Here is a 12,280-nt window from a genome sequence, read left to right as displayed (position 1 = left end):
TGCAGTGCTGAAGTCCAGTGGAACACCTCCAGAGATGTCAGTACCAGAGACAGCATGCAGAGTTTGCCCTTGGACTGCACTGTGCAAGGAAGCACCAGACAGTCTGAAGTCCCTCACAATACTGAGAGTCTTGGAGGCAAGTCTGAAAACTCCGCCTGAGGGATCAGTCGGTAAAGGTTGATTTGTCTCCTGCACTGCTGGAGAATCCAGCACCAAGAGATGGTAGTCCTGTGCCACAGCATAAGCTTCCAGCATTGCTGGTACTAAAAGATTTCCCTGCTGCTGCATTGAAGGGAATGGCACTGCAGTGGGGTCCACCTCAACAGCACAAACACCAGTGCCACAGCCAACGGCTCCGGGCAAGATGAAGTCTGTGCCCAAAATGTATCTTCCCAGAGAACACACCATCCTGTCATCCAGCTTGTTTGCTGGCAGACAGTACTGAGGACCTCAATATTTTGGAGGAGTCTGGCCCTTAAAGGCATGCTGTCTGTGTTTCTTCCTCAGCTCCATGGAATGGGATAGAAGTGCACCTCAGACTCTGCACCGAAACAGAGGAAGAAATACTCCAGGTAAGGCCCCAAAGGCCTAGAACCCAGGACTGCAGAGCAACTAAGCGGCTGATATCTCCAGGCTACTGTAACCCAGTGGCAGCTGTAACTAGGGTGACCAGATGACAAGAACAAAATATCAGGATACATGAGGGGGCAGCTACAGGCTCACCCCCCGCACCAGGGCTGGCTCTAGGTTTTTTGCTGGGGAAAAAAAAAAAAGAGTGCCGCTGAAGCAAAATATCAGGACAAATGGCATCCCAACCGTACATCCGTCAGGACGCGGGACAAACAACTAAATATCAGGACAGTCCTGATTTTATGGGGACATCTGGTCACCCTAGCCGTAACCAGCTTGCAACTCCACTTCCCATGACCCACTATGGACACAGACCATGGGAAGTTCCGCCTGAAGCGTTTAACAGATAGCAGACTCATGGCTCCTGATTGGCTTCCTGCCTTATATAAACCCCCAGGGGTGTTCCAGGAAATATCCTTGCAACGATGTGGATCTCCTGTAGCTACCACAACCATTCCTGCTTCTTGCTCCTGAATTCCTGGCTTTTACCTCAGCTTGATTAGGACTTTGCCTCCTGACTCAGACGCTGACCTTTGGTATCAACCCTGGCCTGGAACCCAACTACGAACATCTCTGCTACTTCCAGCATCAGTTTTGTCCCTGCTCTGACCCTTGACCCCGACAGCCTTTGTTCGGATCCTGACACTCAGTGACCACGTCAAGCAGGAAGATGGACACAGGACGGCCTCCATGAGAAGGTGACGCAATCTCACCTCCCTGCCCATTTTGGTCCAGGTCTTGAAGTCTCTGCAGATTTGACAGTGGTCCCGGATGTGACCCTCACCACGGTACTTAAGGCACCTGGAATGAGGGTCACTGACTGGCAGATTTCTTGCTGACGGTGCAAGGCTGAAAGCCCAGAAACTGAGGCATGCTCTGGTACTTGGCATCAGCATCCAGAACAAACAGGAACCGACATGCTAAGAAAACTAAGAAAAATTACTAATGAAACTTACACTAAAGCACTCATTAACTATGCAATGAGTACTAATAATTATATACCAGAGAGAAAAATAAATCCCTGAGAGAGAAAGCAGGAACAAGCTAACCTGCTCCAACTACCAATCACGGGAGGCAAGAATGAACTGAGAGCGATCAGGGTCGATCTGCCCTTTATACTAAAGTGCAGAAGCATGAGGCAGCGGAGATTGCACGCGCTGCCCCAAAAGATACTGCCAAGGGAAAAAAGTTTGACTCTGGTGCACTGGGTGCACACACATCTGAAATGGAATGGACATACGCAATCTCTTAAAGAACGATTGTGATCATCTGACCTCCTGTATAACATAGGCTATATTAACATGGCAGTTCACCTGCTGTATGTCTAGGCTGGTGATATCCATATGCACAATGCAGGCCTCCATGTCCTCCATTAGGTTCTTATCTTGGTAGTGAAGCAGCAAGTCTTTCATCACTTGAGCTGTCATTCCCATCAACTTATCACTTAAAATGTAAGGCTCCAGGCACTCCAGAAAAACACCCTTTGCCACTGAATTCTCACTCAATTTGTCATACATCTGGCTGAACAGAAGATCACTAAGAGAAAAAAGTGACAATTACTTATTAAAATGAAGATTAATTAAACTCTATAAAATGTTATAATGACCTGCTTTCTATACAAAACGAGGTAACTACAGCATTCTGCATTTCTTAGCTTAACAATTGGAAACCCCACTTAACACCAATGTAGACACAGTTTAACACTTTTACAAATGTATCAATCATATTGTAGCCTAGGAGGGAAGCTGGTAGAGGAAGCTTTAGCAGAGTGGTTCATGAGTTCAATTGCACCCACCAAAACACCCTTGGGGGGCAGGTGGGGAGCGGTATTCACTCCTTTGCACAAGAAATTATATGCAGCTCTATAGCCCAGCACCTGCATCATGGTGCTACTGCTCCCAGCCATATCTCTGTGCAATGATGTCAGAGTCACGTGCTGCCAGGGAGGCCCAAAGGGCAAAGTCTGCCAGAGGGTGTCTGGGTATGGGGGGGGCATGAGGGTTCCCCCATGTGTCCCAGGCTCCAGGCAGCAGGACACAGGGCTCATTGTGGGGCCTCTCCCCACTCTGCACAGCAAGATCCAGATGCTGAGCAAAGATGCCTCCCCCACCATACACCGGGCAGGGTGTGTCTTGCCACCGTGAGTAACTTGCAAGGCCCTGGGGTGACCAGCACTGAGAGTGGGCCCTGGACCCTCACTGGACCACATCCCTGCCCTAGCATTCATTATATCATGCTCTCTTTTTATTTATTTTTTTGTTTTGTTTCATACTGTGATTACACTACAGTTTAGTATAGTGCAAGGGTTCTCAACCTTTCTTTCTGAGCCCCTCTCCCCCCAACAGGCTATAGAAACTCCATGGCCCAGCTGTGCCACAACAACTGTTTTTCTGCATATAAAAGCCAGGGCTGGCGTTGAGGGGTAGCAACGGGTGGTGGGGTTTGGGGTCCCAAGCTGCAGTCCTGCACAGCAGGGCTTTGGTTTTCTGCCCTGGGCCCTAGCAAGTCTTAACACCAGCCATGCTTGACGAACCCCCTGAAACCTGCATGCAGCCTCCCAGGGGGCCCTGGACCCCTGGCTGAGAATCAATGGTATAATGCATTCATTGAACACGGAGGCTACATCCACCACTGGAAGCTGGTGAAATAGTTTTTTCAAAGAACAGTGAAAACTAGACAACAAAGTGCCTCCAAATAAAGTCAGAGAGGTGCTGGGTCCACACACAGTTTCTGTACACAACTATTTTGGTTAGCGTGATTTTTAACCAAATAGTTATAACCAGCCCAACTCCTGGGGTGGATGCAATTATACCAATATAAAGACCATATTTCCCTTCCCTATGAAATAAAATAGATCAGTATAAGCACTTTTACATCAATTCAACTGTGCCCACACTGGGGAGTTGTATTGCTTTTACTAGACTGGCATAGTTAGGTGGTATAACTAATTTGTAGACAAGCTCGAATAAGCATTTAACATGCAGGAAAAGTCCTGAGGTAAAATAGGAACAAGAACTAGTAGACCCAGAAAATCTTTTCCAATTCTATTTCATCTAATTCTTGGAGTTGGAAAGGTGGATGATTTACTAGAGGAGATAAAGAGAAGTGTGGGAAAGCAATGTGCACGTAAACTAAACAGAACACTTTTTTTAAAAAAAATATAAAGTGATTAAGTGGAAATGAGAAATTTTTTTAATACAAAATTAAAACAGTGTCAGCTTTTCATTTTCCTGGTGTGAAATTTTCCTGCTTTTACATAGACTGACACTGTGGTTTAATAATTTTACCGAAAGGGTTTAACATGAATGAATCAAAAACATTACTTTTGAACTGGGATGAATATTCATGACCTGGGGGTCATTTGTCGAAGTACGAGAAATTACTCTGTGGGGGAATGTAGAAAATTCATAAAAGGAAAATCTGTCAAGTCAATTTCACAGTAGTTGTAGCAAGAAAAAAAAATCTAGAACAAATGTGCTGAGACACTACAGTGACCAGTTCCGTCATAAAATCTATAAAGATTGGATAGACAGATCAAATATAAGTGTACTGATGGAATCCAAAAAGTCTTTGACATTTACATGGATACAGAAAAGTCAATTACATTAGGTAGGGTTAGAAAAATTAGAAGTGATAAACTCTCCCTGCTTTATTGCATAACTGGCTTGGCAATAGGGAGGAAGATTAAAAACAAACTTCCCCTTTTGGCCTATTATTCCATAATTGTCAGCTATCAGGTTTTTAACACCTGTTCGGGTCACCATGAGACAGAGCATACAGGACTAGATGGGCCACTGGCCTGATCTGTGATTGCAGTTCCTATGGTTTCATTAATCTGACAGACAAGCATGCACACTGTCTTACGTTCGCTGAAGTAAAAGGCAGTAGTCGACTATGACAGGCACCATATCCTGTAGAAAGACCATGAAGAAAGTGTGAGTAACTCAATCACAGGTAATGTCAAACGGTATACATTATCAGTATGATCAATACTGTGAAGAATCAATGACCGTAGCTCACACATTTAGGCAGTTGCCCAATTACACTGATTTTCCTGGACAAAAGATACAATTATACAGCTGTAACTCCTCCAAAGCTACACCCACATCACAGGCCTTTCCAAATTCCAGCAGTAACAAAAAATTTATTTTAGTACAGCAGCCGGCAGAGACTGCAAATCATATCTGGGCCCCGTTAGGCGAGCTGCTGCAGACACAACATAGACAAAATTGACAATGTAACAATTGCAGAAGAGAAGTACAAGGACAAAACATGACAGCAACACACCTCTCTCAATTTGCAGGTTTCAAGACCTTTTAAAAATCTTCCATACTTGATGAGTGGATGATAAGGGATTTGGGCTCAGCTGGACAAAGGGAAAATAAGGAGACAACGGCCAGAGAGTTTGATTTGGATTCACTTGGCAATGGATTCTCAGAAAAGGTTTCTGGACAGAGCTGGACAAGAATTAATTCTTGAGGAAAGTTTTGAGGTATGTTCCAGGTATTCTGGCGCCCCATTTAATAGTACTGAGAACCGGGGCATCTGAGGGGATTAGAGGCGGTTGAAGACAGAAGGCAGCTAATCTTCCTCTCCATAAATCTTCTGAAGGAGGAATTGGCAGACTGATTAAACATTTTGGAATATTAAAATAGATATCATTTTCTCCTGATTCAGTGGGTGAGGCTACCCCTCTACTGAGAGTTCTAGGAACCCCTAAACCCGTACCTGTTAGCCTGGACAGCCTTCTCTGGACACCTGAGAAAACCCAAGTCCAGTGGCAGAGCTCTCTCTCTGGTACCTTGTTCGGCATAGCTTTTACTCTTCCCAAAGGGATCACATTCCATTGTGAACCCCTCAGGTCTCTGCCATGGGTATCCAGAATTCCACAAATTCATCTCTGGACACTGCTCAGCTTGACATACTCAATCTTCACCTGTCTAGCCAGGGTCAAATTAAGGTGTAATTATGCCATTGTTCAAAGAGGCTCAACTTTTAAAGAACGGATAACAAAATGTAACAACTTTGAAAGCAGATTAGAATGAAGCCTCCCGAAGGCCACATCAGTGCTCCAGATGCAGAATGTAGCACCTTGTTCTTCATCCATAGAATTAGAAAGTTGACAGGTTTCAGAGTAGCAGCAGTGTTAGTCTGTATGCGCAAAAAGAAAAGGAGGACTTGTGGCACCAAATTTGTTAGTCTATAAGGTGCCACAAGTCCTCCTTTTTTTTTTTTTTTTTTTTTTTTTGAAAGTTGAGTTATTTTCTGGTCATTATGTCCCAAGAGCTCACTGTCTTCTGGAAGAGCCGTTTAACACCACAGCATTTCAGTTCTGAAATATTCTGTATACAAACTCCTGTTTGTAGGACTGATTTTGGAATACTCCAGAACTCTCAAGCAGATTATGGTGCTGGCTGTAGAGGATTGCTACATACCCTAACAGAGCACACAGGGGATTCAGTCTATTTCTACTGGTGTAGATTAGAAGACATCGAAAATGAGAACAGTCATACTTGAATTAAGAATACCTAGGAGTAGCTAATACCTAATTTCTCAAAGAAATCACACATTTCATGAATGTTTCAACAACATTTAAAACCTATTATATAAAAAAGTCAATGACTTTCAGAGAAAAGCTACAATTTTATTGTAAACTGCAGCATTGATCAAGAGAGCATCTGAGGTGTTGTACCTGAAAGTGTTGCTCCATAACTTGGATTTTACCCTGGTCAGGACATTTTTTCAAAGTTCGATCCGCATAATGGAAGAGGATTTCAACCATCTAGATGAAAAGATAACAGTGGGAAATTTTCTTCACATACTACTATCAGCAGGGTTGGTAGTACCACTGTATTAATGTTGCCCAACATTTCCCATTATAAAAACTTGTTTTCAGTTGGTTATAAAACTTTGCCAAATTAACTGTTCCACCTGAAATTCTGCACGCCATGTATGTGCCTCAGACTGAATTTTTTTTTTTTTCCCCTCAAAATTTCACCCAAAATGGTTCAGCCATTTCCAATAATGAGGTTAGGGAAAAATAAATTTTGCCATGTTGAAAAAACTCTAACATGTCCTTTGAAAAGCTCTAGTGCAGGGGTGGGCAAACTACAACCTGGAGGCCATATCCGGGCCTCAAGTTCCCACTGGGGTGCAGGGGCTCGCCCCGCTCTGCGCGGATCCTGGAAGCAGCGGCATGTCCCCTCTCCGGCTCCTACTCATAGGGGCAGTCAGGGGGTTCCGCACACTGTTCCCGACCCAAGCGCCACCCTTGCAACTCCCATTGGCTGGGAACCACAGCTAGTGGGAGCTGAAGGGGTGGCGCCTACGGACAGAGTAGTGCACAGAGCCACCTGGCTGAGCCTCTGTGTAGGAGCCGGAGAGGGGACATCCTGTTGCTTCTGGGAGCTGCTTGAGGTAAGTGCCCCCCAGAGCCTGCACCGCTGACCCCCTCCCATGCCCAACCCCCAATTTTGTGAGCATTCATGGCCCGCCATACTATTTCCATACCCAGATGCGGTCCTTGGGTCAAAAAGTTTGCCCACCTCTGCTCTAGTGCCCTCATGCTTTGGAGCAGGGACTTGAAATTTGGCATAGGGTGGCCTTTGTTTCAGTGAAGTGCTTTTTTCCATTCCTAAGAAAATCTGCCCAAATTTTGCAGTTACAAGCTTTTTGAAAAACGACAGTTTACACATGCTCAGTAGAGAATAGTCAGTAGAGAATAGCTAGAGATTCTATCTGCACTGAGCATGCTCCAGCCTGTTAGGAGTGTTAGTGACAATGTAGAATTCATGCCTGCATCTTTGCCTGAGATAGAATTTTGGGTATTGTCTGCCTGTTTGGTTTTTAATACTCTTATAATCTATATATTCTCATATCTTATACTAATGCCTGTGAACAGAGGATAAAGACCTTGCTTCTACCCAGCCAGATGGGTTTATTAGTACAATGAGAAAGAGATAAGAAACAGAACACAGCTAAAATGTTACAGCGTATGGTGGGAGTATAACATACGAGCATACACTGGAAGGCTGCCTGGCTCTTCTCTCAAGCCAAGGTCAAGCAACCAGTTAGGAGAGGTAAAGGGGAAGGAGGGGTGTGGTGGAGTGGTGCCCCACCCCCATTCCAGATTGGGCTACAACAGGCCAGAGCAGCTGCGCAAAGCAGCAGCCAATCAGGGCCAGTATTACAGCCAGCCAATCAGGGCTAGGCTAGGCCCTATATAAAGGCTGCTTAGGAAGGGAGCAGGTAGTCTCTCCCAGGCCTTTAGAGGGTGAAGGTCTTTCTCCTGCATGAGGAGACTAGCACCAGGGACAGCGCAGGGCTAGGCAAATAAGGGGAGCAGAAGGGAACTCCCACCCAGTACCTGCAGGGCTTCAGGCACTGAGAAAAAGGGCCTAGCCGGTGCAAAGGGGCCAAATGGGAAATGGCCCAAGGTGAGAGATGGACGAAGGGAGAGAAGGAGGGCAGGCAGGAAGGCTGCTGCCAAAGGGTCCCTGGGTCAGGACCCAGAGTAGGGGCCAGGCCTGGTTCCCCCCCATGCACTTCCACCTGGCCATTGGGAGTGGCCATCACAGGCTGCACCAGACCCTGCCAAAAGGGGTTAGACTTTGGGGTGTGGTTGGCCATTGTGGCTGGGGCGAAGAGAAGGACTGCTGATAACACCAAACCCCCGGAAGGGGGTGAGACCGGAGCAGTGGGCACTGCCAGAGGGCAGTGTCCTGAAGAGGACGCCATGAGCTGGGAGCAACATTGGTTGAGATGCCAATCTAGGGTGAGAGATGGATGGGACAGAACAGGCAGAGGGCACTCTGCACGAACTGAGCTAATTCCCAGAGTGAACAGCAGGAGGCGCTGCGGTGGTGAGTCCCAACCCCGTCACGGGGGGAGGGCAATAAGAAACACAAAGCCAAAGTAAAGTCTGGCCTTGGCCAGAGCACAGCCTCACTTTTTACCCCTCCCACGGGATACAAAAGAGATGGGATGAAAACCCCAGGCTCATGAGCCTCCAAAACGGAACGTGACCATAAGCTGTAAAGGGTGCCATTAGGGACATGCACTGCAGGTATATTTGGGCCTGATAAAAAGGGTGGAATGGGGACACAGGCAAGGCTCTGCAGTGTCAGAGCTGGGAAGGGGGATACAGGGTAAATGGGGTCACTGGGGAACAGACTCTGCTGGCGTGCAGAGCTATGGATATGCTTGCTTGAAACTAACCCCAATAAACATCGCACTGCCTGCACTTCAAACTTCTGGTCTTCTGCTTTCTGTCTGTGTGACAAGAACCAGGGGAGGAGGTGAAGGGAAAGCCCTCTAACACAGCCTAAGGCTGCAGGACCTGAGCAAGAATTTATCTGAAAATGCTTCTAATGGCAGTTGGGGCCAATAGCATTCTGTTTTTTCCACTGAGATTTCAGCTTTGAATTGAGCTTTTTGATGGTCAGACAGCTGAGGGACGCTCATCCTATCAAAAAATTCCTGGTTTGTTCTACCAAGAACATCTGAGTGTATAAAAGCTTTCTATACAATAAATAGAGGCTGCCAGAATGTCTATTCTGCATGTCCCGCTGTTTGGTTTTTCTTGATTGTTGGTACAAAAAGTAGGAATGGGAAATGGGTGACAATCTAAGACCTGGCAGCTGAAGCAACAGACTCTTCACAACTAATAAGATGCATATGTTCCAAATGTAGCAGCTTCCTGAGCTTTGCTCAGCATAAATGAAAGTCATTTCTCCACTATAAAAGACCCACTATTTACATCAAACTATTGCCATAGATTTTCACTGTTTAAAAACATACCAGGGATAGTTGGTTTTGGAATGCCTCGGTGCCTGTGAACAAAAGGATGTTCAGGAGTCTGAGGGCAGGTTGAATATTTAGTTACTTCTGAATTGGTCTTCGCTGCAACTAAACATTTCATTGTGCACTGCCCGCAAAAACAAGACTCAGAGGCAAGTGGGCAATGTCAACTGGAAGGGATTATTTTGCAGGTACAGGCACATTTAAGACACCCACTGGAAGTCAGGCTAGGTACATGCAGGATAGCTGCCAATATTGAAGTAGTGAAGTCTAGTTCTTGAAGGGTACATACTGGCTGGGATTGGGACTCTGGTACCTGTGAAGTGCCAAGAGGCAGAAGAATGAGTTAAATTTGGCACATGCTAGATACCACATCCTGCAAGTAGCTTTTACCTGAAGTACATGCTTTGTCAGTATGCCCAATCGCTAGTTTCTAATCAGTTCTCTTTCAAATAAAGCTCATTTAAAAAAAATAAATCACAACCCACATACGCACACCTACAGAGATTTTTGGAGGACAGAAGCCAATTCTTTCAAAAATAGTTGAGGGGTAAATTAAGAGTGGTATCAATACATATGAAATTGGGATTTGCAACTCACTCGGTCTGCAAGGACAGACTTTCGCTTATTGGCATCCCCAGACAACCCTGTAAAGGAATACAAAGAGAAAAAAAAACAAAGGTTCCTTTTCATAATCAATATGTAAATGGAAGTGAGGACTCATTTCAGCTCCCAAAACTCAGAAATAATAGAAGACTTAACTGCTGAAACCCTTTAGCTGCAGGTGTCCAGATATCCTGAACATACTTAGACACACCTCATACAGACAAGCCCTTTGCATTAACAAACGAAACCTACACTTCATGTGACGATTAACTTAATCTGTTTATTGATGGTTTTAAAAAAAAGATTTTGAAAGGGCCCTGTTCTGATTCTGCCCCATTCAGTCAGGAGGATTTGAGTTTTAGGTAACTAAGTCTTTACCTGCATTTTTACAGTCCCTTAGATTAGTTTTGTGAGGCATAATTATTACTGTATTCATAAGATGCTTTGAGATCTTTGCATGAAAGGAGCTAATTTACTGCACTACAAGTGCAAAATACATCTATCCCAATAAAAAATATGCAATTCCTTTGTATATTGAAAATTGTGATGTGTAAACTAAAATTTATGATTTTCATTTATTCAAGTACCATAGAATCTCAGAGTTATGAACAGAGTTATTAACTGACCGGTCAACCAGAAACCTCATTTGGAACCAAAAATATGCAATCAGGTAGCAGCAGAGATGAAAAAAGAAAATAACGTATAGTATAGTACTGTGTTAAACATAAACTACTAAAAAATATAAAGAAAAAGTTTTGATGTTTGGTTAATTTAAATTAAGATGGTTCAAAGCAGCACTTTTTTTTGCATAGTAAAGTTTCAAAACTGTGTTAAGTCAATATTCAGTTGTAAACTTTTGAAAGAACCACCATAAAGTTTTGTTCAGAGTTACAAACAACCTCCATTCTCAAGGTGTTTGAAACTCTGAGGTTCTACTGTATTACAAAGACACATAAAATACACAAGGATATTTGTCTCTATGTCCTGGAACTTAAAAAAGAGCAACCTGTCAAAATCCATCAGAAAATTTATAGAAAACGTAGGGTGAACCATATAAATTATAGTTCATTGTGAAATTCAGCAAAGCAGGCACAGGCATATGTAACATACTTCATCAGCTAAGGACACTTAGAGGAGAGGATGTTAATTTAGTACACAATAGGGCCACAAAAAAACTCCACCAACTAGTACAACTGCAGGGAAGCACTGAAGTGGTGTGCTTTCCAGCTGCCCTAGCAATCCCCTGCATAGAAGCTATGCTGGCTTCTTAGTCATGCCTGCGCATAAGTGAAGATGTGCCACCTTGCTCCTCTTGTGCATCTTCAATCACTAGGGGCCTCTGACTTTTTTTAAATTCATATCAACACCTTCTTGGAGCCCTGAGAACCTTCTAGTAAGGTATGAAACACTGCTTTGCAGTAATCCCTTATTACAAGCCTCATTTTCCAAGAGTCACATCCTCTACAGTTGTACTTTTCCAGGAAAGTGCAAGCAGATGGAAGTAATTACCCCATAACCCAGTAGGGGTGGGGGAGGTGCTTTGCCACCTTAAAACAGCTAAATTACTAGAAGGAGAGAAGTTTTTACTAGGAAACTGCACAACTCTACAAAAGCCAGTCAGCCCATGGTCAACACATTTGCATCATCCTGATCACATTCAAACTACAAGAGCTTTTTTATTCTTCACAGATACAATTCTCACTTTAATTTCTTTTGACTAATGCTTGCTTCTGTGTGCATGTGTATAAAAGCTACCCCATTGCTTTAAAAATAACTTACCTACTACAGCCTTTGCTTTACCCTCATGAAAAGACCATGCTAGAGCCAGGGCCTCAGTAAGACAGTCTTGTTTCAGAAGGTGATCCACTCTCTAAAATTAGATGTACAAGCAATATGGGACTCCTCAGAATTCCAGAACAGCAATCCTTTAAGCCAGTATTTCCCAACCGGTGGGTCATGACCCCCAGGCAAGTGATGAAAGACAACTGTGTGGGTCTCAGGGCATTGAAAACTATTATAATCTCAAGCAAAGAAAATCTTGCTCCCCCACTTACCTTTCTAGGTCAAGTATTCTGTCAGCCTCTCAAAACTACAAATGCATTACAAAGGCTTATTATGATGGGTACATTTTTTTTCCCAACCTTCTTACATTTACTACAAGAGTAAAAAATGTATTTCAAATAAGGGGTCGCCAACCTGGAAAAGGTTGAGAAACACAGATATAGACATACAAGGCCAAGCATTT

General features: G+C 44.1%; 1 protein-coding gene across 3 annotated transcripts in view; it reads right to left on the bottom strand.

The window, feature by feature from the left end:
• Positions 1-12,280, bottom strand: part of VPS8 (VPS8 subunit of CORVET complex) — a 229,822-nt gene that overhangs the window by 143,902 nt on the left and 73,640 nt on the right. For all 3 annotated transcript variants that reach the window (XM_077825651.1, XM_077825653.1, XM_077825652.1), the window contains exons 17-21: positions 11,815-11,905; positions 10,030-10,076; positions 6,323-6,412; positions 4,495-4,541; positions 1,944-2,166 (exon numbers count right to left, since the gene is read on the bottom strand). In XM_077825651.1, the coding sequence (XP_077681777.1) occupies positions 1,944-2,166; positions 4,495-4,541; positions 6,323-6,412; positions 10,030-10,076; positions 11,815-11,905 (498 nt within the window). The remainder of the gene's footprint in view (positions 1-1,943; positions 2,167-4,494; positions 4,542-6,322; positions 6,413-10,029; positions 10,077-11,814; positions 11,906-12,280) is intronic.

The sequence above is a fragment of the Eretmochelys imbricata genome, chromosome 9, assembly GCF_965152235.1.
Source record: "Eretmochelys imbricata isolate rEreImb1 chromosome 9, rEreImb1.hap1, whole genome shotgun sequence".
NCBI lineage: Eukaryota > Metazoa > Chordata > Testudines > Cheloniidae > Eretmochelys > Eretmochelys imbricata.
Note: the sequence above shows the minus strand (reverse complement) of the source record. Positions and strands in the feature narration are given on the sequence as shown.